Source organism: Colletotrichum higginsianum (genome assembly GCF_001672515.1).
Source record: "Colletotrichum higginsianum IMI 349063 chromosome 7 map unlocalized unitig_7, whole genome shotgun sequence".
NCBI lineage: Eukaryota > Fungi > Ascomycota > Sordariomycetes > Glomerellales > Glomerellaceae > Colletotrichum > Colletotrichum higginsianum.
This window is the reverse complement of record NW_017263917.1, coordinates 4,021,800-4,045,642: the sequence shown is the minus strand read 5'-3', so window position 1 is coordinate 4,045,642 and position 23,843 is coordinate 4,021,800. Positions and strand designations below refer to the sequence as shown.

The 23,843-nt window shown below is 56.9% G+C and overlaps 8 protein-coding genes across 8 annotated transcripts; 5 read left to right on the top strand and 3 right to left on the bottom strand.

Moving 5' to 3' along the window:
* On the top strand, positions 1-270 carry CH63R_10915 (uncharacterized protein; the record flags this gene model as incomplete). The annotated part of the gene is made up of 1 exon (XM_018305889.1): positions 1-270. One exon carries the CDS (start codon positions 1-3, stop codon positions 268-270), a length of 270 nt encoding a protein of 89 aa, XP_018155313.1.
* A 1,079-nt stretch (positions 271-1,349) lies between these two features.
* Positions 1,350-3,383, bottom strand: CH63R_10914 (ATP-dependent rRNA helicase SPB4; the record flags this gene model as incomplete). The annotated part of the gene is made up of 3 exons (XM_018305888.1): positions 1,350-3,104; positions 3,161-3,263; positions 3,319-3,383. 3 exons carry the CDS (start codon positions 3,381-3,383, stop codon positions 1,350-1,352), a joined length of 1,923 nt encoding a protein of 640 aa, XP_018155312.1.
* Positions 3,384-5,054: 1,671 nt separating this feature from the next.
* CH63R_10913 (Cytidylyltransferase) lies at positions 5,055-6,272 on the top strand (the record flags this gene model as incomplete). The annotated part of the gene is made up of 1 exon (XM_018305887.1): positions 5,055-6,272. The coding sequence occupies one exon, from the start codon at positions 5,055-5,057 to the stop codon at positions 6,270-6,272; it is 1,218 nt and encodes a 405-aa protein (XP_018155311.1).
* A 1,208-nt stretch (positions 6,273-7,480) lies between these two features.
* On the top strand, positions 7,481-7,878 carry CH63R_10912 (uncharacterized protein; the record flags this gene model as incomplete). Its single annotated transcript, XM_018305886.1, has 2 exons — positions 7,481-7,490; positions 7,541-7,878. 2 exons carry the CDS (start codon positions 7,481-7,483, stop codon positions 7,876-7,878), a joined length of 348 nt encoding a protein of 115 aa, XP_018155310.1.
* A 6,308-nt stretch (positions 7,879-14,186) lies between these two features.
* On the top strand, positions 14,187-15,104 carry CH63R_10911 (uncharacterized protein; the record flags this gene model as incomplete). Its single annotated transcript, XM_018305885.1, has 3 exons — positions 14,187-14,524; positions 14,606-14,758; positions 15,023-15,104. The coding sequence occupies 3 exons, from the start codon at positions 14,187-14,189 to the stop codon at positions 15,102-15,104; spliced, it is 573 nt and encodes a 190-aa protein (XP_018155309.1).
* A 1,636-nt stretch (positions 15,105-16,740) lies between these two features.
* On the bottom strand, positions 16,741-17,541 carry CH63R_10910 (uncharacterized protein; the record flags this gene model as incomplete). The annotated part of the gene is made up of 1 exon (XM_018305884.1): positions 16,741-17,541. The coding sequence occupies one exon, from the start codon at positions 17,539-17,541 to the stop codon at positions 16,741-16,743; it is 801 nt and encodes a 266-aa protein (XP_018155308.1).
* Positions 17,542-18,246: 705 nt separating this feature from the next.
* Positions 18,247-18,858, top strand: CH63R_10909 (uncharacterized protein; the record flags this gene model as incomplete). Its single annotated transcript, XM_018305883.1, has 1 exon — positions 18,247-18,858. The coding sequence occupies one exon, from the start codon at positions 18,247-18,249 to the stop codon at positions 18,856-18,858; it is 612 nt and encodes a 203-aa protein (XP_018155307.1).
* A 957-nt stretch (positions 18,859-19,815) lies between these two features.
* On the bottom strand, positions 19,816-21,190 carry CH63R_10908 (SPFH domain/Band 7 family protein; the record flags this gene model as incomplete). The annotated part of the gene is made up of 3 exons (XM_018305882.1): positions 19,816-20,109; positions 20,166-20,749; positions 20,815-21,190. 3 exons carry the CDS (start codon positions 21,188-21,190, stop codon positions 19,816-19,818), a joined length of 1,254 nt encoding a protein of 417 aa, XP_018155306.1.
* Between the last annotated feature and the right edge of the window lie 2,653 nt (positions 21,191-23,843).

Sequence of the window (23,843 nt, the reverse complement as noted above, 5' to 3'; positions counted from 1 at the left end):
ATGCTGAGAGGCTACCGCGATTGGACTGCAGACGATCATAGACTTTGGGACAGGTTGCAAAATTTGCAGGAAAAGTATCTGAAAGAACGTCGGGGATATTGGTGGGATTCCGCGCAAGAGAAAGACTTCGCCGACGAGGTACATTCTGGTTCGGATTCCGAAGAGGTTGACTATGAAGAGACGTCAAGCGATGCTTCGGAGGAAGATTTGAAACTGCCCGATGCCGAAGACGAAGTCACGTTGTCCGAGGATACGCAAGCGATATTGTAGTGGAAGATTTGCCATCTGGGTCGGCGACGGCGCCGTCTGCAATGGCCATCGATGATCCAGCCGCATCACCTGAGAGCTATGCGGCAGGTCAACACGGATTTTGGAATGGCGATTGGTAGCATGTGCAGATAGCAGGAAATGATGAGCTACACAAAGGAAGAGCAAGGCAAGGATCCATGGTTCTTAGACTCTTTTTACCTGACAGTGCTCAAGGCGTTTTTCATCTTGTAGATAGTCTTATCTGTATTGGAATACTAGAGCATGTGACTGTTGCAGATCACATTGCCTGAATGTTATTTGTTTTGCGAGGTGCTGTCCCTTCAGGCTCTGGAAGAGTTGCTTGGAGCCCCATTTCATTTTTCTACAAGCTTGTTTCAGATTACAGAGAAATCTACCTTGCTTCGTCTGATTTGCAGATCACGTCCAGCTCATTGACGGAAAGACGATGGCCCCCAATGCCCAAGCTGGTTGATGTAGGCAGACCGTCACTTGACAACTTTTGACGCTATTTCTCTTCTCTAAGGGACGGAAGAAAGTTGGAGGCAAAAGAGAAAGGACATGATAGCACAACCCGGGCTTGATCCTTGCTGCTGGTTTGCAGTCTACACGCATCCATCTCTGCGTCTTTGCAATTGTGGAGAACCTCTTGTCTTTCAGAAAGAAAGAAAAAGAAAAAAGAAGTTATAGCACAACTCGGTTTCGATCCGAGGACCTCTGGGTTATGAGCCCAGCGCTCTACCCCTGAGCTATTGTGCTTGTGTTAATTGATGTGAGTTGCTTGTCAGTTGCAGCTGACAAAGGCCGTGGGCAGAATGAGTCATTTCCGAGGCATGAGTTTTTCATTGTTGTCTCCGCTGTGGAAAGACAAATTCGAAAGGTCGGCGACGAGACACACGGAGACGGGGCGGACGGAGGGATGGAGGGGGTCTCGGGGTATTTTGCATCGTTCTCGGGGGTATTGCCTCCACAACCTCCACACTCATGCCGGGATCCCGCAACGGGGGGTGGAAGCGGCCCGGACAACAACTCCTCTTCTAACGGGACCAGATGTAATATTACACACACGCTCACACAGCGCTTCAATCATCAAACCCCGTGAACTCGTCGTCGCCCTCCGCCTTCTTCTTCTTCCCACCGGCTGCCGCTGTCGCCGCCTGGGCAGCCTGGTTCTTCCTCCTGATCTCGGCAATCATCTCGTTCAGCTCCATGGCCTTGATCTTCTCCTCCTCCGTCATAGTCGCCATCCGCTCGGCCTCCTTCTTGCGCCTCCTCTTCTCGCGCCGCTCCGTCCGCACGTCGTCCGCCTCCACCTGCTTGCTCCACGCCTCGTTGGTCTTGCGTTTGCGCTTGACCTCGTCCACCGCCGCCGCCTTCTCGCCGTTGCGCTCCGCCTCCATCGCCGCCAGCCGAGCCGCCTCGCGCGTCTTGTCCTTGTACGAGAAGTTGTCCCAGTCGAAACCCTCGTTGCCGAGCCACTTGTCACCCTCCCACTTCTTGGTCTCGGGCATCCGCGGCAGGCGCAACAGGCCCCACGCCTTGCCGAGGTCGGTCCAGTCGAGGTCCTTGGTGCGGAAGATGGACGTCGTCAGGTGCGCGTTATAGCTGCGCACCCAGCTCACGAAAGCCCGCTGCGCCTTGTCGTGGAAGGCCCGGTCGCTGCGGAGGACGTCGCGGAACTTTTCTGACACCGCGTTGGCCTCTTCCTCGGTGACGACGATCTCGGGTTTCGTAAGGGGGAAAATCGGCGTTTTGCGGACCTCAAGGAAGGGGATGTAGTCTTCTTCATGGCCGGGCTGCAGGAAGACGACCGAGAGACCCTTCCTTCCGGCTCTTCCGGCGCGTCCACTGCGGTGGATGAAGACCTTGGGATCTGAAGGGGGGTCGACCTGGCAGACAAAGTCTACCTGCGGGATGTCCAGGCCTCTTGCTGCGATATCTGTGCAAATCAAGACGGACGGTGATACCGAGTTGACAAACTTGGAGAAGCTCTTTTCTCTGGCCTTGGGCGGGAGCTTTCCGTGAAGAGGGACTATTGTGAAGCCTGATGGCATGATGGTAGGGAGGAGATGCTGGAAGTAGTCGACGGCGGCACACGTTGACAGGAAGACAATGCTTCTTTGCAGTCGCGGGCTCAGGTTTTCCAGGAGCTTGGCCAATGCTGGGAGCTTTTGACTCGCTGGCGTAACAAGGTAGGACATTTGCAAGCTGATGGGCGTTTTCCGGTCCTCAATGATTCCTCCATCTCGGAGACTCTTCACCCTCACTGCAATCTTGACGGGGTTTCTAAGACCAACAGTGATGATCTGCGAGACCGCTTCAGAGACCGAAGCGCTGAATAGGCCCGTGCGCCTCTGCTTGGGCAGATATCCCAAAACCCTCTGGATGTCCTGCTTGAAGCCCATGTCCAAAAGACGATCCGCCTCGTCGAGAACCAGGAGCTCGAAGGACGATTGTGTGCAGCGGACGTGGGGGGATGCGAGCAGCTCGACGAGTCTGCCGGGCGTCGAGACCAAGACGTTGGGAGAGTGTCTGACGAAGAAGCTGAGGTCCTGCTGTGTCGTAGTCGTTCCGCCGACGAGCAACTGGGGGACAATCACCGGGACCTTCGTGTCGGGACGCTTCTCGTCCCCCTTAAGGCAGGGTAGGATCTCGGCCGAGGGCGGGTGGAAGCCGACGAGGGACTGCAGGACGGTGTGGATCTGGATCGCGAGCTCGCGGGTCGGGGAGACGATGATGGAGAAAACATGGCCGCGCTTTGTCGGTTCATCGAGGCGCATGAGCTTCTGGACGATGGGGAGGAGGAAAGCAAGCGTCTTTCCGCTGCCGGTGACGGCCTGGAAGGATTGTCAGTGCAAGGTTCGGTCTCTGCAGACAGGAACGGTGTCTTTACCTCGACCACGACGTCCTTGTTCCCAAGAAATTGCGGGAGACATGCTGCCTGGACGGGCGTCATGCGCTGGAAGCCCTGGCTGGACACGAAGTCGAGGATCCATCTGCGGCGATTGTTAGTAGAGCGGGCGGTCGCGGAGGGGCGCAGGTGGCTCGTACTCGGCCAGAGGAGGTGTGAGTCCTCGCCAGGACCTGGGGTCCTTCTTCTTCTCAACGGAGGCCATCGTGAATGCACAATCGATCAACTGAAAAGGGGTTCGCGAACAAGTTGGGAGTTGCGAAAGTTCGCGCCGCAGAGGACTTGGATGCCGTCCCAAGCTGGAGGGGCTGATTCTCGAGAACTTTTTTTTTGGTTATCGCTATCGATAGACACACCATCGATAAGAGATATTGCGCTTTATCGCTATCATATCTCGACCACGGTCCCACTCTCAGATACTCAGTGACAACCTGCGCCTTGTCTTGTCCGACCGCTCACGGACAAAGACAGAGTGATATCATCCCGAAAACCAGCCAACCATTGTCGTCAGCCACTCCCCAGCGGCGGGATCTTGCAGTCTCACAAGCACACCCAAGTGTCATTGAGCCTTGACATGCCACACAGAACTCTCAGCCTGTGGAGTTTGCGCAAGCCCAGAGCACTTGGCGGTGTGGGAATCCAAGAGGGAAATTTGGTCCCTTGCGTTAATCCGTGTAGGTATATCCTACATCGAAGCGGAAAGACGGCGCAAGAAGTGCGCCGACCAAACCCGCCCAGGACCCTCGTCTAAGAAAATCGTGGAACCGGCGGGACGGCCGGAGATGGCTTCACATGCTAGAGGAGGCAGCCAAGCCGAGTACCAATAGAATGCAAAAAACCACCGCAAAATGGAACCGCCCCAAGGACCCCCTGCAGACTGTACTTGATTGCTTCCGACAGGCCATCCCGTTTGCCTTGTCGCGTGCACACCAGCCAGTACTGTTTAGAGGTAGGATTCGGGGGGGTCGTTGGTCATTCGGCCCTCGGCATACTGTGCTGCGGGTTGTTCAGACTGTGGCGTACGGATAGACAAGCCATTTTGTTTCTGTCTGTCTGGGTAATCCTTGTGCTGAAGAGCGCTTGACGAGCTTAACATCAGAAAAAAGACCCCGAAATTGCAAAGATGCAAAGGCTATGTCGAAACATCGACTAGCCCAGTGAAAAAATTCAACACCGAAAAATGAATCATGGTCTTCCTAAACTATGCCAGGCGTGGAAAGTCCAATGTGTTGACTCGTAGTGTAGGCAGACAGGCAGGCAGGCAGGCAGGCAAACACAGGCTTGGGGGCTTAACTAAGAGACAGTGCGGCCGCTCCCCGCGAACACAGTCTGGATACCATGGCCGAAAGGTACTCGGTACCTTTGACCGCGAAAAATCCTCACCCACGGCATTGGCACTGGACTCGCTCGCAGCACAACAAGACACCGACGATCCGGTCCAAACTCCTTCGTCTTAAACACATGTCAGGCTATCTGCTGACCGACCGCATGTCTCCGTGGTCCTCTTCTCCCCCGTCCCTGCCCGGCTCAACATGCGGCAGAGTTGCTCTCTGCTGCATCCTCAAACATCACCCTGGATCCTATAGCCCAAGCAGTCGAATCCCAGCCATACCACCACCAGCATAGCCATAGCCGGAATCGTATTCGCCCTTCATCTCCCGCCGACACCCACGCTCACACTCACGCCCACGCCCACGCCCACGCCCACGCCCGCGCCGCCTCAGCCTCCGCCGCCGTGGCCCCCCACGACGCCCGCCTCTCTAGAAGAGACAGGCATCTCCATTCCTCACTCTGGCCGCTCCGACTCCTCTTCCCCTTCCAACGCATCTTCTCGGGAGTCGTCGCCTGTCCTGCTCTGCCGCCCTTCCCCTACATCATGTCGTCCGTCCGCGCCATCCCCTCGACACCGCGCGTCATCTCCCCCAGCCCGACACCCTCGGAAATCGATGCCGCTTCCCAGGACAACTACTTTGGCCCGGTGACGAGGTCCGCGGCGAAGAAACGCCGTGCTACCCCTCAGCCGTTGGAGGAGCGGGCGGAGGAGGACGACTATGAGCCGTCGACGATGCGCAGGTCGCGCACGAGAAGCCGCTCGCCCATCGAGTCCCGCCGAATCACCCCGATGACTTCGGTCAAGTCGCAACCAAAGAGGGGCAAGTCGCCCGTCATCCCGAGCGAGCCGATCACGAACGACGTCACCGCCGTCAACGGCGAATTGAACGGCGGCATCGCCAAAGCCCCGACCGCCAACGGCCACCTGGCCCCTCCGTCAGCCGCCCCGACCGGCTGGAGCTGGCGAGACTTCAGCCGGAGCCCCAGCCCGCTGGGCCTGATACCCATCCACAGGAAATGGCGGACCTTTGTACACAAGCACGAGGTGCCTAGAAAGGTCCTGCACGTCTCCATCGGCTTCTTTACGCTGTGGCTCTACATCTCGGGCATCCAGACGAGCTCCGTGGCTCCGTGGCTCTTCGCCGCGCTGATGCCCATCACGACGGCCGACTACCTGCGACACAACTACGCCTCCTTCAACCGCTTTTACGTCTCGGTCCTCGGCGCGCTGATGCGCGAGAGCGAATACGCTGGATGGAACGGTGTCATCTTCTACCTGCTCGGCGCATGGATCTCGCTCCGTTTCTTCCCCAAGGACGTCGGCGTCATGGGCATCCTCCTGCTCAGCTGGTGCGACACCGCCGCCAGCACCTTTGGTCGTCTTTACGGCGCCTACACCCCGCGCATCCGTCGCGGCAAGTCGCTCGCCGGATCGACGGCGGCCTTCCTCGTCGGCATCATCTCGTCGTACTTCTTCTGGGGCTGGCTCGCGCCGAGAACGGGGCCTTTCCCCGGCGACGAGAACTATCCCTTCATGTTCACTGGAGCGCTGCATCTACCCCGCACTATCGCAAGCGCCGTGGGGCTCTCTGATGCTCAGGCCACCATCACCGGACCACTAGCGCTCGGGGTCATGGGTCTGTGGTCCGGCTTTGTGGCGGCCGCCAGCGAGGTGGTTGACATTTTCGGCTGGGACGACAACCTGACGATCCCGGTCCTTAGCGGGGCTGGCATTTGGGGGTTTCTCAAAATCTTTGGTTAGAAGGCGGGGGGGTTGGAGGGGTGGCGGCCGTTGAGAATAGACGGGCGGGACGAAATGCACTAGCTTATCGATGCTCACACACAGACGATAAATGAGGGGATCATGAGCGGGGGGAAGAGGATGGAAAATGCGCGCCCTCTGCCTCGTGTCAACGGCTGGCATGGCGTTCTGGCTTTGCATGATTAATCGGCGTTCATATCGTTTGTCCATTGGGATAAGAGATAAGGACAAACCGGAAGCGGGGGGAGGCATGGTATACATGGCATGGCATGGCATGGCATGACATACGAGGGCGGCCGGAACGAGGATACCATCATCACCACAAGGGTAGGTGTTTAGTTTGTACACACGAATTTTTGTGCTTCATTTCACGCCGCTACAGAGGGACAAACGGATCTAAGGAAACCAAGGACGTATGGAAAACCCAAGGGGTATATAATGGTAGCTGCTATTACAGGATAACAAGAATCATCAGAACTCTCCCCACTCGCCACCCCCTTCTTCATTCTCATATCTTGCCTCAGGCCCCTCACTCCGGCTTTCTATCTGGCATGCATTCCTCCTCCACGCGATGGTACTGATGCAGGGACAAGGCCTCGGAAGGAAGGGTTTATGGTCATCCGGGGGGGGGGGGGGGGGGGAGGGGGCATATGGGCGGTCAAACATCGTCACCACCTATGGCGTCACCAAGGAAAGCACAAAAAGGATCAACATCGTGGTCTGCGTGCGACGGTTAAGCTTGGCCGCCATGTTCCTCTGATCTTCCCGAGGAGAGAAGGATGGTCGTGTCACAGGCTATGCGTGACTGGCCGACCAGGCATTGTACGCGCAAAAAGAGGAACGTGGAAATGGGCATCTCGGTAAAGCAATCGCAACATCGGTCGGACAATTATTTCAAGATTTCTTCTCTCGTACACTGCTGCCTCGTCACACGGCAACAAGCTGCCCACCCCGTCGCCGGCGAACACAAAGTCTCATTCGTTTGCCCAGGCTGGATGGAGAGAGGGGCCGACTGGGTTGACAAGACAGACATTCCTGGCGTGTTTGACGCGTGCGGGTAGCTGCGTCGGCTGTGGTGATGTCGTGCATCTGCCGGACATATCGTTCATGCATGCTTACTTGGTGGACGGAAGGTTGTAAATTCTTTTTTTGGTGTTTTGTCACCTCGGATCGACTTCTCTCACGGGTGTCGCCTCGTGATGTAGCAAATGTCCCGAGGTATGGCAGCAGTAGCCTCGAGTTCGACGAGGGGAGACTATACGAAGCAGGATGGATGGATGGGCTAGTCAAGGCAGAGGAGGCGAGAGATGGACGTGGAACGCGAAAGACACAGAGACCATGCCGCTTACACGACAGCCGATCCGTGCAGAACACAGGAGTAATATGCGGTGCTCCATCCACCTCGCGGCTTGCCGAGCTTGTCCTCTTTGCTCCGGATGGCGTTGGCGTGGCATCGGCCGCATTCTGCATCGTACATATAGGGCTTGGACTTGATGTGGTTTGTTTGGTTGAGGATGAGGTTGAGGTTGAGGAGGAGGAGGAGGAGGAGGAGGAGGAGGAGGAGGAGGAGGAGGAGGAGGAGGAGGATGGCCGGACCTATGGGTGATGAGCAGCGGGGGAAAGCGTGAGAGCTCGGAGACGCGGAGGAGCATGCGAGTAAATCTGCGGGATTGGCGATGGCGTCGATGGGAGGTGAGTGAGTAGTGACATGGCGGGGTTTACGGGCGAGGATGCAACATGACTCTCTCTTCTTTGAATGCCTCGGGGGGTGATCGATGAGTGGTGGTGAAGGGTTTGGTTGGGAGGTTCGACGGATACCTATGGCTCTCCGTTCGCCCTATCACTGTTTGTGTGTGTGCGAGAGAGAGAGAGAAAGAGGGCGAGGGTTGTTATCCAGTAAAGTGGTGCCCCATCACCAAGCAGCCCTGTTTGACTGCATCTGCATCTGCATCTGTGCCCACGTCCCGGTTCATGCCATGGCATGTTACGGCGCAGCGGAGGCGAGCAAACCAACGCCTTTGGGACAAGGTAGGGCAAGATGAGTGTGTGTGTGTATGTGTGTGAGTGTGGCTCGGTACAGGCCTGTCCCGGCCACCTCATGAAGATTCTCAAAATATCCAATCCAAGCGGTCAACCTACCCCCAAACAGAGTGTTACATGCCGCGGAAGAGGAGAGAGAGGGAGAGAGAGAGAAAGAGGAGGAGGAGGCAGCAGGGCCCCGCCGTTTGCGTGCTGTTGGTTTCGGCATCCCGCGCCCGACCTATCTGGCGTTTCGCGCAACCTCACAATGCCACCGAGCCACCTGTGACCACCTTCATCGTGACAAATGAGAAGAGCACGGTAGTAAGAGTGAGAAAGAGATTCAGGACCAGGGTCAGGAAGAGATAAAAAAAAAAGAAGGAAAAAACAAGGTTTGGTGGGCACGTTTTCCGTCACACAGACGGTTTTCGTTGAATCGTTTCAAGCCGTCAGCCGTCACCGCTCGGGTTCTCCCCCATACTCCTCGCCTCGGCTCTTTCTCATTGCCGCAATCTTCGGACTTGGTGCCCTTGGCCCTTTGGGGGGGGGGATGGGCGTGACCGCGCGGACTACAGTCAAGCCCGGGCGGAAGCTCGGGATGCGGTGACGGGCGGGAGAGCTCGTGCCTGGTCAGTGCTTTCCACGGCTCATCTTCCGATTCACTCGTGGGCGCGGGTCTGGTCTGGTCTCGTCTCGTCTTCCCCTCTCGACTCTCATCAACGAGCGGCGTAGATTGTGAAGGGTGGCTGGCTCAAGCCTCACGACCGAAGCACTGGCTGCTCAACCATGTACCTGCACCCTGGGTCCGCCCCAAACCCACCATTGGCGCGCCGTGACTTTTATTCTCACTGCGACACTAGCCGACTGCTACTAGTCGAGTTCGAGAATGGTTGTCGTCGACGACGACGCCGGCCTCTGGCCCCTCCCCCCTCCTTCGCCAACATCATCCGCACACGCAGGACCACCTGGGACCTGCTGTCCGGCTCCGGCTCGAACCCCCCCGGCAGAGCCTTGGCCTCTCTCCCCTCGACGAGATGGTCCCGCCTGGTGTCGCGATTGATATTTCATTCCACCGACGACCATTTGCTTTTCCAGTCTGTCCATGGCAACACCTAGACGTCAGACGACTCCCGGGGTGGCCCTGGCTGACGTCCGCTGCAGCCCGTTCCCCCTCCATTCAGAGGTCATTCCCCTCGGCCTTTCCAGAACGCCGTTCGTCATCCGGGGGGGCCACCTTGCGTGGGGCATCCCCGGGTCCCTGCCGGCCAGGAGAGGGTCAGAGGCAGCCCGGTGAACGAACCGCGGTACGGACCATCAAGATGAAGGTCCTGGAGTCCATGGTCCATGGATGCGGTTGGCGGCGTTTGACGGCCGTTGTCTGTCATGCCCGCATCACCCCTGCGGCGTACATAGATACGCATGCCTACACATGCCTACACCTACATGTACGGCGTGGATGTCTTCAACTGACGATCTCACTCACATCAGGCAAGTAAAAAGTACAGTGCAGTTCTCGTTTTGACGGGCTTGGGGGGGAAACAGGTATCTCGGGTGGTAGGTACATAACAGGTATGCCTTGCTTGATGCCTTGCCACTGCTAATGCTCATGCCCATCATCGTCGCATCTGAGGTTCCACCCCCGGCACCTAGTTCCAGTCGGTAACGCACCAAGATTCCCATCGCCAGTCCAGTACATGTGTATCCCGCATGAAAAGGACGCCGACTCCCATCCTGGTTTACGGCGTATCGCAACAGCGGCGCACGACATGCACCGCAGGAAGGGCTCACGACCTGCTGCGGACACACATAGTTAGGGAATGGGGTGACGCGAAGCCAATGCGCCGCTAGATCAGATCGGAAAAGACCCGCCGTGTGTTGATTGCACCGGCAACTCATGTCGTCGTTAGGCAGAAGAGGGAGACGGGCCCGATGATGGCGATGATGAAGGTCCCCCTTCTGCCTCCGCCCGTTCCATTGATTGGGTCAAGTCGGTTCGGGGGGGCGTTTGGGTAGCTTTGCGTTTAGGTCGACTTTGGGCTGCCTCTCGCCTCACTCACTTAGGTGCTGCTGGGTCACTCACCCAGTGCTCACCCGTTTGCTCACTCACTCAACCAAGTCACTTGGTAGTTGGGCGCAAACCCGGCGACTTTGTCAACCGTCAACGGCTGACGATGACGGAGTTGGGGTGGGCGGGCACTTACACCGCCGCTCCGGGGGAACCTGCGCCGTGTGAGGCCTGCCTAGCCAACCGATAATAATATGCCTGGCAGGAGGGGGAGGAGGTTCTTACACTTCTGATGGCCTTCTCCAACGGCCATTTCTCAAACGCAATTTCGTTTCCTCGAGTTCACATGCGATGCAGCTCAGTAGACTCCGTCTTTGCGCATACTCATACATGCTTGGTGCATCGAAGATGCATTCACCCCCCATCGTCGTAATGGAGGGGCGCATTTGGCACTTGGTACGGAGAGACTAGAGTACAGAGTAGAACTGGGGGAGAGAGACAAGACCCTCCGCCGACCTTCCTCCTCGCATCGCTGACTGACTGAAGCATCCCGGCGGGGGCGAAATCCCAGTCCAGTCCCAAAGACTCGGCGCCGCTTTTCAGCCATTATCGCCAATGAAAACTCACAAAAGAAACATGTCGATTAAGCCGAAAATGACCCCTGTCGACGCCCTCTGCATCTGCCATCCATCTGGTGCATCTTGGAAAAGAGCCAGGGGTGGGATGATGACAGGGGGGAATAGGGAGCAGTAGCAGCCCTGCCGGTCGGTGCTGCCCTAGAAGCTGGAGGTTGTCCCCTTCATGTATCCGTAGATTTCGTATGTGTGTGGACCATCATTCTTTTTGCACCAATTGAAGCATTGGAAAGTGAACATTTATCGTGTCAATCAGAGGCTGCAAAAGAAGACGGTGTAACGGAAGGGGGAGTGATCAAAAGACAGGAGACCCAATGGGGGCGACGAGAAGTCCCAACCAATGGAAAAACGGTCGCAAATAAAAGAAAGAGACGTCGTTCTCACTCCATGTGTGTGTGTGTGTGTGTGTGTGTGTGTGTTTGTACTTGCAGGGGATGCAGAAGTAGGATAAAATAATTAAAATTCCAAACAGAAGTCTCAATAAAATAAATAAAAAGTCCTGACAACGCATCACCACCACATTGAATGCCCGAACCCTGCTGCACTTCTGCCTGACCTGACCGCCTAGGCTCACACTCAACGTCAACGTTGATTTTAGGAAGGACATCCGTTCGACTCGACTCCGGTCACGTTCTCAAGGCATCACCGTTTTCGACTGTGGCAATCAATCAATCGTCCTCTCGACCCTTTCCGCCCAGGCCGATCACCGCGGAGCACTGATGTGCTCCACCCCGCCGTTTCGACGTCCCAATTCACTCTGGGTGCATGTGGCTCACGCAGCCCAACGAAACAGCTGCGTGCGAGTGGGAATTTCGACGCCGCTTTTAACGACAATCATGTTGTGAGTACTATGTAGGTAATGGATGGATGGCCCGGGTCTTCTAAGAAGGGGGTGTGGACCGGGTTTGTCCTCGTCTTGTATCGTGTTGCCGTACCTTTGCCGTCTCGACGTCGCTGGAGACGTAAACGACAAACGTATGTATACCTTGCGTTTGCGAGATACATGCCTCGAGGGGGAAACACCAGGTTCGTTCGCAATTGCGAACGAACGGAAGCAAGACGGAGAGGAGAAATACCCCGACCTGACTTGCCCCGTTACATTCCCATTTTACCATCCTATCCCATCCCGTTCTTTGTAACTCTTCCTCTCTCTCACAACACACACACACACACACACACACACGCACACACACACACAAATACTGTATCTCTCTCTTCCTCTGTCCTGATTCAACCCACAATACCCTGCCCTGCTCTTTCCTACCTGTCCCGAAGTCCCTTTTGCTTCTTACCCCAATCCATTTCTCCTCTTGCAACCCATCCCGTCCCATCCTATCATGTCATCGTTGACTCGTCGCCTTGCTTGGACCACAGTCTCGATCCACGCTGGCTCCGGTCTATTCCCCGGAACCCCGAGTTTCCCTCACCGTTTTGACTTCTATCCGTTTCATCCCGTCTGTCTCCATCTTCCTACTACTATCCTCAAAACACACTCGTCATGAATCGGGACGGCACCGCCCCTCTTACTCTTTCCCCTCCCTCTCTCCAAGGACGGCGGATGGCCCTTCGGCTTGCGTCTGACTGGACCAATGTTCCATACGACACGCATGGCACCTCCGTCATACGTAGGCCTCTTTCCGCCTCCCATCTGCGGCCATGGCGTATGTGTTCCGAGCCGAATGAATAGATTGTCTGCCGTCTTTCGACCCGAGGTTCCTCGACGAACGTCCCGCTGCTTGTCTCACACCCCTTTAGACCACACACAAACATGCGTCTTACATGCACACCTCGCTTCGCACCCCTTGGCCCTTTGGTACCTAAAGCATACCCGACCCTCTTGTCACGGCACTACACGGGCGTGGGCGGAACTGGATGGGGCCCAAAAGAACCCCTTCACTTCCAATGGCCGTTCCTGCCCACAGAGCCCCATTCTCCTGGCTTGCAGGTGCAACCCATTCCATCCTTGTCCTATTCCCTACAACCTACCTGCCTGTCTGTCTGTATCCATATGTGGGGAGGCGTGTGGGAGAAGCGACGTACCTCCCTTGCCGTCACTGCAGGTCTCTTCGTCGCCGTTTTACACGACATACATGGCTTTTTCTCTCTTTCTCCCTCAACCAACATTCCTGTCTCTCGTACAGACTGCTCTTCGCCAACCTGCGCCGGCCATGTCCGTGACCCTTGATCCTGCCCGGACTGTTTCTCCCCTTCGTCTTCCCTCTTCTTCCTTCCGACACTAGCCTAGGTACCTAGGCTAATTCTCAGTTTGCCCCGGATATCCAGACAGATCCATTGCCTCTTCCGGGTCACCCATTCCTCCATCGTGGGCCTCTCCACCAATACAACCCATGGTGCTCGCCTCTCGGCATATGCGGACAGACACCTTGCTCGCTTCATCACTCTCCTTTTGCCATCGAAACTCGCCGTTTTTACATGCCTCCTGGGACATGGAAGCCCAGCCTGCAGATGGCCAATTTACTTGCTTGCCTCCTCCCCCCATCTTGACCAATGCTTCCGTCCATTGACGTCCCGCCATTGTCCGCTGCCACCCTCCATGCTCACACCCTAAACATCCAACTGCATAGTAGTTCGATATGTCTTTCTGTTTTCTTCCTTTTCCCCCTCTCACTCCTCCCCCCACAGGCAGGCAACACGGGTGAAGACAGGGTATAGTTTCTGCCACTTCCCTGTCACAAACGCACAGGCTAAACAGGGCCCAGGCAGGCCCACCGGCTGCCGCTCTATCATGGTTGTCGTCGTCGTCCGTCCGCGACCCCCTCTACTCTCATCGTCCCATCACATCATGCCCCTTGGACTATTCTGTCTGTTCGCCCTTTGGTGGACCGGGGACCACCGGCTCTTGCCAAAGCCACAGCTTGTCATCGGACGAATCGAGGGCTTGATTGTCTTATCCTCCCCCCAAGTGAAGCGATGGAGCCCGGGAAGGGTCTGGGGGAGAGTGAGAAGGAAAAAAGTATAAAAGGGCACATCTTGAGCGGTCTGGTTCTGTTTACTTCTTCTTCCTTTCTTATTACAGCTCCAGAGCATATTCAAAGCTTCTATACGCCTTCTCCAAACTTCTCTCTCGTTGCAAAACAAGCAACTTCCTTGCACACTCTTGTGTCTCACCGAGTGCCGCCATCCTCAGTCCACACTCGGACTTAGTCACCACTTGTTTGAAGGCAAACAAGTTCCTACACTCGCACATACACGTCACGCCTTTATTGTCGACTTGAACCAGCCGCCTCGCCCATCATGTCTTCCTCCCACTACAACTCCCACTACTCCCTCCCCATGCCCGTCCCCTCCCACAAGGGCCAGCACTACCCAGGCTACGGCAGCACCTACTCGGTCTCGCCCCCAGAGACGGACGAGTCCGTGAGCTCTGGTACTGGACCCTCATACAGTAACAGCGGCTACTCGGGCGGCTACTCGGTCGCCAACTCTAGCTACGCCGGCAGCAACAGCGGCGACTTCGAGAGCACGCACCACTCGGCCAGCGGCGTCGATTTCAACGACTACATGCAGGACCGCTTCGCCCAGACGTTTGACCCGATTCCCCTCGACCGCAATATCGCGGTCCAGGCGCAGACGTAAGTGTTTCTCAGCGGCGATGGCCGCAGATCCCAGGCAGTGCAAACGAAACGAATGGCTAACGGAAACCACCAAAATAGATCCGGAAAGCTCAACGCAAAGCACCGTGAGCTGCTGGAGCTGCAGAAAAAGGCACAAGCCCGTCTCGCAAAGACGCGCGAGCGCTTCAACGAGGGCTACCGCGACGCTCAGGACGTGCGCGCGGACCTCGAGTGGACGCAGAAGAAAGTCTCGTAAGTTGAGCCCTTTGCGCCCCCCAACACCCCGGGAGCCGCGTAATTCCCATTGCCCGGGAGGGGAAGGAAAAACAAGAGGGGAAAAGGATTGAACGATCGGTCCGGCATTCGAAAACTGGCCCCGCGAACCGGCGGGGGGAAGGTTACCAGATTGCCGGTATGATCGGGTTGCAATCGGGGGGATTTTTGGGGAAGACAGGAAACCCTGCGAGATCTGAGACAATGCGACTAACACGCGGACCTTTTCCTCCCATCCTGCAGATCACTCAAGAGCAAGACTTCCCGCAAGCACACCAAGGAGTACAACAAGGCGCGCGCACGCTATCCCTCGCCCGAGTACTAGGAATCTACGCGGTTTCTGGTGTTCTGTGACGAAAGAAAGTTCAGCCGCGCGACATGGCCGACGTTGAAAAAAGACGGCGACCGGCATCTTCTATTCTAGCCTTGCCACACCTACTCACTTCTAGCGTGTCATTTTCAAGTATTACCGAAAAAAAGTTCAGCGCGTCGTTAACACCACTATACACACCATCTCCAAACGCACGACATCCTTACATACGGCACACATCCCTGCCGACGGCAACGGCACTGCAGGAACAGCGGAGAAGGGAACGCGCCAGAGCCCCGGGGATTTCCTTTGCATTTCGTCGACTTTTGATGAGCGCACGCCTCCCTCCATCTCGGCCTTGTTTTGCTTGTTTTTTGGGTACATATTGGGCTGGCAAGGGAGGGGAAAACGGAGACAGGGGCCCCAGGCGAACCCGACAGTCGGGACGGGTTGACGCGCAGCGGCACGGCGCGGGGCGAACATGGGTGGTGTTTGTGGTGGTGGAGGTGGTGGGCGGCCGCCTAGCCCACCAATCTCACGCTGCTTTTGCAGAAATGTCTGGCTGGCGGCGGCGGCCTGCTGAGGAGAGAAGGTTAAGGCAGGGTCCAAGGAGTGTGGGTTGATGGAGAGAAGATTCCCACGCAGCTGGGAAGACCTCCACACACATCGTTTCCTCCCCCAGCTTCGGCGCCGGCCCCTGGCTGACGCAGTACTGTGGGGTTCCGACGACCTTCCTTTGGATCTTGGCCAGGGGAGGTTCGTTGCACGAGACGATTATGAGATATGATTGGACGAGCGGGAAATGGTTTGGGCGGTTTCTTGTTTTAAAAAAAAAAGAGTACACACACGCCCTCCTTTCGTAGAGGAGTGCCGACAGGGCCAGACCAGGGCAAGCGCCCGGGGAGGGTGCAGTAGCCTTTTCAGGGTCCCTCCAGAAACCGGCAGACGGCTTCAGTGCAGCAGGAAGGGGTGGAGGTAAGGGGATCGAGACTGAGAGACCAGGCGAGGGGGTATACAGTGTTGACATTTCTGTAAGGCACGCTTGTCCTTTTCGGGGCGTTGAGATACTGCCCTTTCGGGAAGGGAAACGACAGGGACGGGGTGACGTCGTGACGGTGCTCATGGTCTGGCGGGGACAATATGCCTCTAACCCCCTGGCGGTGCTGTAGCGGCGATGATGGCGTTCTTATCCACGGTTCATAGTCGTATATCGTAAGCCGTTTCTTGTTCGGTCGTGGTGGTTTCCTTCCAGGCCGCCGTCCGCAATGTGTCCACCGTAGCCCCACCGTCGTGATGCGAGGGTGTCCGTCTTGCCACCGTAACAGTCACCCCGGGCGTAAGTCAAGCCCGGACGGGGGGGGTGGGGAGGGGTCCCTTGAAGGTTGAGTGATGTATCATGTGATGAGACGTGGTGTCCTTTCTTATCGTGATCCAGTGCAGTCAGGGGTATCACGTAATGTCGGTGAAGGTGTCGGTGACTAGTATGTCGATATGCCCAAAGGGATGGGGGGTTGATGTGTGAATGACGCCCGCAGTATCATTCGTATGGGCTGTTGGTGACTCATGCCATGCATACTTGCTTCCATCCAGCCCGGGTCCCAAGGACTCCCCCTTCCCATCAGCAACAACAGACCTCCATCAGCAATCGACTTCAGGCCGTCTGAGCCTGGCCCCGAGGCACCCAAGACCCCCTCGACTGGACACCGGCCTTCTTCTCGAGCCTATCCCACGGGTTCTCGTTGGATGCGCGGTCGTAGTAGCCCTCCCACCAGGGCTTCCCGTCTTTCCCCTGATGTTGCTGGTAGTGTCCACCACCACCACCACCGCCACGGGGCTGATGGTCGGCAGCCTGCGCCTGCGCGGGCCGCTCCCTCGTGGGCATCGTCGTCGGGACGGACCCCATCTCCTTGCCCCACGACGCGTCGGGGCGTCGGGGCAGCGCCGCGGAGGAGGAGGAGGGGAGAGTGATGGGTGCGGGGGTGGCGGATTCTTCCGACGGAGCGGCTGCGTCGCCGTCGCCAGCGCGGGTGGACAGTTCGTCGATGAGGCTCTGGGCATGGGCGAGGGCGGGAGCGATGGAGGGATCCGAGTAGATCCTGGCGCCGCCGTCTTCGAGATCTTGGTCTTCCGCAGCAGACGGTCTGTCGGCATCGACGACGGCGACGTCGTCGTCGTCGTCGAGGGCTATCTCATCCGTGTTGGCCGGCGGTGGCGCAGCGGGGTTCTCGGTCGAAACAGCACGCGGCGTGCGGGCGGCGAGGGCGGTCTGGTTCGCGCCTGTGGCGGAGGTGCGGGTGGGGGCGTGGCCGGCATCGGTGTCGGCGTCGGAGACGGCGTCGGTTCGGTGGTTGTACTTGCGCTTTTTGGCGGCGGGCTGGGTGCCGAAGGAGGCGAAGCCCATGAAGGCGGCCATCTCGGGGTCGATCTCGGCGGCGATGTCTTGGTCGTCCATGGTGGGCGGTAAGCGATTGGGGGTCGGTCTGCGCGCGTGTTGTGTGCGGGACGTTGCGGTGCGAAGATGTTGGATAACGAAGGCGGCCGGTCAGAGGACTGAGGATGGAGGATTGGGGGGGTTTCCGGCAGCAAAGAAAAAAAAAAAAAAAGACGAGCTCCGGATGTGGGGGGAGGGAAAATAAGACGGCAAAAGGGAATCGGGATGGAGCTCTGGGCACGGAAAGATCCGTGGGTATGCGCGAAGAAGTTGAAAATTAAGACCCCTGCTCGGCACTAGGGCGGCTTTAATTTCCAGCCTCGTGGGTGACCTTTTGGAGCTAAATGGTGGATGAGTTTGGGAGTTTGGGAAGTTTGGGAGTATGGGATGAAAGGTGAGAGAGAGAGCCCCGAGAAAAGAGCCTATGAGGTTGAAACGTTCATCGGGACGTTGGGACTAGAAAGAAACTCGAGGGATGAAAAGTTGGGGATTCGAGACAAGAAGGGGGACACTGCTGACATCATTTTGAAACACGCGGATCCCGGAGCTTGGGGCATCGACGGGTTTGCGCTTGCTCCTCAACTTCAACTTCAACCCCTTGCCGTTTGCCGTTTGTCGTTTGCACGACCTGTTCCTCCCTTTAGTAGGGACTCGCCTAACTCAAACCACTCCCCGAACAACGCGTCTTTCAATTCAATCAAGGTAGATAGATTAAATTACCTAGCCATGGCCTCCCCGCCGACCACCGTCGCCCTACGCTCCCCCTCCAAATACGCACCCGCCCCGCCGCCGACCTTCTCCGCCCCGCCCCTCGACTGGCTCCTCCGCACCTGGTCCGTCACCCACTCCACGCTCTCCATGTGGCGCGACGCCCGCAACGTGCGCATATCCTACGCCCCCCTGGACCCCAAGCCCGACGGCGCCGCCCGCGTCGACGACCTCGTCGAGTACGAGTCTAACAAGAACCCCCCGGGCACCGGCGGCGTCAAGTCCGTTCGCGGCGTCGACACCGCCTCGAGCCCCGCCGACACCACCGCCTGGGACTGGCGCGGCAAGGGCTGGCTGTTCTTCGTCAGCAGCCACTGGGAGGTCCTCGGCTGGGGCGAGCGCGAGATCCCCGGCGGCGAGAGGGAGAGGTGGGTCGTCACCTGGTTCGCGCCCACCGTCTTCACCAAGGAGGGCGTCGACGTCTACTGCGACCGCAGGGAGGGGCTGAGCGAGGAGGGGTATCGCGAGGTGCTGCAGGCGCTGAAGGGGCTGGACGCCGAGGCCGTCGTCCAGATGGTGGAGAAGGATATGTTGCCGGTGGAGATATCTCTGCCATGGAAGGAGACTTGAGTTGCGTGTGCATGTATGTTTGTCCATGTTCTCGATCGGCGGTATCTGAGGAGCATGTATGGTAGAATAACGGCCTAGCTGGAATGTAGGATGTAATAAGATAATGTGAACATTGGTCAGAGCATCCTAGATCTTGGTCTATCTTGAGGGGTTCATGTTCATGTTCTGAAGTGACAGTATTCCCTTGCCTGCTGGATTGGTGGTCCACGGTCGGCCTCCACATCTGTTGCTGCTCACTCAAGATCATCTGACGACCAAGCCAATATCTTCCCTGGGTACTTCTTGTACACATATGAAGGCGGTATGGTCATGAGCTTAGGGGGTCTCAGGTGAATGATACTCCCAGAGTGCCCAGCCGCCAAAAAACGATTGACACCAGCTTAGCTGGGCGAAAAATCGAACACCGTCGATTGTTCGAAACATGAGTTGTGCTTTCAGCCGAATCACTAAACTTGGACAATGGAATATGCATCACACATATCAAATAATGGGGACTCATGTTGCGAGAGACATGCATGAGAGAGCAAACACAGATTCTAGACACATCTTCTGATTTCAACTTCTTCATTTACCATTACCATTATGCCCATCGAAAGACTTAGTAACGAACGAAATGGGTATCCTACAATGCCCCTTCAAGCTGTTCACGCCCATCTCGGGTATCGTCCCCTGGGAGAGTTGATGGCCCATTCCTCCATCCGGCAGTCCACCCCGCACCCCATGTGGTAAAGATACACGTTCTAATTGAGTTTTTTTGTGTTGATTTTCTAGTGATTTGTGGCGTCGCAAAAGGGTATTCGAAATCAATCATGTCGGGCATCGTAAAGCGCAAAGGGGTATGACGTCGCAGCAAAGAATCATTATCGTGCGGGTGGTGTCAGCCGTAATGGGGCCGGCTTTTAGTGAGACCACGCTATTCCCCCCACGAAGACCTCAAAGTCAGCACTCGGTGCGAACTCAAATGTTTTCGATCACACGAGAGTTGATAGCTTGCTGAAAGCCGGAGTCCTGACCTCCAAAGTCGTTGAAGTCCGCCGTGCCATTGTTGGCGCCGGCCGACGACTCGCCCGTCTGGTTGCCGCTGAGCGACTGCTGAATGTTGGGCATCGTCTGGCCGGGGCCAGGCAGGAAGATAACCTTGCTGTTGGACGACTTGGCCATGGCCTGCATCGCCTCAAGGTAGCGGATCTGCATGGCGGGTGCTGACGACAGGATGTCGGCGGCCTGGCGCATGAGCTTGGCGGATTCCACCTATGGTTTGTTAGACACGTACGCGCTCTCAGTCCTTAAAGTGGGAAACGACATACCTCGGCCTTGGCGGCAATGATCTTGCTCTCACCGATGCGCTTGCTCTGCGCGGCCATGGAGAGCGACTCCTGCAACTCCTGGCTGAAGATGATGTCCTTGATGAGCATGCTCTCGACCTGAACACCCCATCCGGCGGCGACGTCCTCGATGATCTCGCCGATGGACTGGGCAATCTCCTCTCGGCGCTCGATGACATCCTGCAGAATGCGGGCACCGACAACATGGCGCAAAGTGGTCTGGGTTCGCTCCATGAGAGCCTGGCGCACGTTGGAAATTCCAAAGGCGGCGCGGTGGGGGGCGACGATGTGGTAGTAGATGACCGAGGTGAGGTGAAGCGTCACGTTGTCCTTGGTCATGCAGGTCTGCTGGGGAACCTCTGCCATCTGGATCTTGACGTCGACCTGGATAAGCTTCTCACTGAGAGGGTTGACCTTGACCAGGCCCGGGTCGACGGCCTTGTAGAACTTGCCGAACTTGGTGACGAGGCCGACGTTGCCCTGGTTGACGTTCTTGTAAGGGTTCGGGCAGACGATGCAGCAGGGGATGGCACCGATGGTGCCGATGACGGCGCCGAAAGTGTTGACTGGAAATACTGTGTCAGTACGTTGCAATAGGATATCGGGTAGAAGTTGAGGCGACGAGACGTACTCATAGTTCCGTACCAGCCCTTGGGGTTGGCGTCCTCTTCGACAACCTTGGCGTAGCTGCGCTGGAGGTCCTCCTTGGTGGGAGGCTTGACCGTCATCTCTCCGTGAGGCTTGAAGCCGCCCTGGCCCAAGCCAAGGCCACCGCCGTTGGTCGTGGTCTCGGTGCGGTTGTCGTGCTCATCGTAGTCGGGGGCACGACCCTTGCCGGTCGAGGAACCCTCGTGGTGCGGGGCGTTGGCAGCGCTCATTGTGGGCGATTGGGATCGGGCAGAGCTGTTGTGTAGCAGGTGTCGAGCAGAGTTGGAGGACGAAGCTTGCTGTTGGTGGTTATCTTGATGATCGGAAGCTTCGTAGATGGAGTCTGAGTGGCGAGGCATGTGTTTGGTCTAGGATGGGTAATACGGGGAGACGAGGTTCTTAAGTAGACCGACTGTGGCCAAGGTGCTTTTTGGCGGCAGGGTACAGAAACAGAGAGACGTGTCGAGGGTGGAAACCGGACATGCCCAGGCGGCAGAATGAAAAGGACAGTGACTGATGATCATAGACTCGGGCCAAAGAACCAGGGTCGAATCGAATCACAGGGTGGGCTGTGTTTGCGCCCAGAAGCTCTGCTTCTTAGGAGGGAAGAGCTCCCCCTCACCCCATGCCCTCCTCCGAAAGGTACGTACCCGAATGGTGTGGTAGGTATCGGTACCCGATGCGATGCGCTTCAACTCCTTCCTAGCCTTTCTTATGGTGGCACTGAGCCTTTGTCACGAGTGATGATAGGCCCGGCAGACAGCTGCAACTTGCGAGAGGAAGCTACGGAAGCCGAAGAGTGGAGCAAGGGTCGCGTGCAGTTGAGGAAGGAACTCTGAGGTGCTGTGTCGACCAGGGTACGTGGGTAGGTAGGTAGGTACCTGGGCACAAGCATTCACCCACTAGGCATCAGGGATAGAGAAACCATGCGGGGCAGAAGTGCCCGATGGTGGAGTGAGACTGGAGAGACCATAGAGCGGGCACAGCACTGTAGACCGTGCTCATTTAGCTTCCCACCACAGGCAGGGGGGGCACCACCAAGGCAGTGAATAATGGTGAACACTACACTCGATTTCGGTGACCTGATATGGAGATGGTGGCATTGCATGTTTTCTCGTCTTCCGGTACATTGTAAAATACTGACTACCTACCCAAAGTACACCTGACTGTGATTGGGGCCTCAAAATGCGCTGGCAAGGGTGACGATGCGAAGACGGCTCAACTTTGCTGCCGTCTTATCAGCACCCCAAACCCTTTCTTTTCTTCGCTCGCCCGATCAACCAGCTCGAATTACCAAAACTCGCCCTGGTGCATGCCTCCACGAAATACGAATTACGAGATACGGATTCAGCCTTGTCGAATCTTCGCTGCCTAGACAACTACAACAAGTCGATCTAGTGGCAGAGTCGGTGGCGGTACTCAATCCGCCCATTCCATCCATGATCCAGCCAGTGTTGTACAATCAGCCTTGGCTACACACAACTCTCCGCCCGTGCACGGGGTAAGTGGACTGGTCGGGGATGATTCAGGACAGAGCTGGCACCTTTGTCACCCTCCACTCCCGCCTCCCATGCCTCCAGGCTCAAGCTCCCATCCAAACGCGCCGTCTGATCTCAACGCAGTGATGGTGTCTGGCTGCCAGGGTATCTGTACCTGTACAGGTACACGGGGCGATTGTGAACTATGCTGGCTGCAGCCATCTACCCAAAGTCCGTCTCCTCGCGAACGGGGAACGTTTCACAAAACATTCATCTCTGTGTCATGTTATTTGACGACCCTGTCCCCTCCCAAGCACGCCAACCGCCAATCACCACACTCGCGCGTGCCGAGTTCCGCCAAGGGAGTCCATGGCGGAGTGGCATGATATCATGGAACTCGAACGCCGAGAAGCTTACACTAATTGTTCACTCCACTCCACTACAACGATACAGCGGGTCTGCTGCCGGTCTACCATCACAGAAGGTACCCAGTCCGTCGCCATACCCTAGGCCTGCGGAACCAACACGGCTCCTACGGCTACGAAATAACGCCTGACGGCAAAGCAGAGCCTCTCCAAACTGCAAAGGATTTCAGGAACCCAGGAATGGCACGGCGGCCTAGCCTCCCGCTTCCTCCCTTACTATGCCCCTCGCTCCTTTTTTGCCAGAACCCCAACGGCCAAAGCTACGATTAGGTAGTTTGTAGATAACCACATTCCCCACCGAATCTACCGCTAGGCAGAGCGTCATTGATTGTTACCGTGCCACCGCGTCGACCGTCAGCCTCCGGATCGGCCAATCCGCGCCGGCCGCACGTCTCCACCCTTTCCGAATGTGGCCATAGCGTCTCACCGGCACTCGTGACCCGGCACAGCCCCGACCACCTTTTCGCCCGGCGGCTTGGGGGACATTCGCTCTGTGCTACCTTGGCTACCGACCTAATCTGCCAGTCTCAACACCAAATCCCATCGGTGCGCCCTTGACATCATATCCGGGCGGCGTGCCAGTCTCGGCCGATCGTCGGTTCCTCACTCACCGAATTCAGCACTCGGGGAAGCCCGTCTGCATGTCTGCTGGGATCTCTCATCGCAATGGGGTTCCGCAGACCCCACAAGGCTTAACGTGGTTGCGTTCAGATCCACGGTTCCTTCATTCCGTCGTCTTGTTGCATTCCACCAGGAGCAAGGAAATGTTGCTGTGCATCTCGGGCGTGTTCTGCTTCGAGAGACAGCAGCGACCCCTAGCAGAAGCATCGGACTTCGCAACGAGAGAAACGCCGCGGAAGCGGTTCAATATGGGAACACCAAGTTAAGAAGAGCTGGTAATCATCCTCGGATTCAACGATTGAGCCGAAGATTTTGACCTTTGATATTCCCAAAGCGAAGAAAAAAGAAGCCAAGCCAATTGACCCCACTATCGAATCCTTCCAGAAGACTTCCTATTTCGCCACCCGTGGCTGTATCATGGGTCTGCAGGATCACGATGCCGACACGGGCGAACGGTGGATCCAACTAGCGTGCTGAGCCTCGACCGG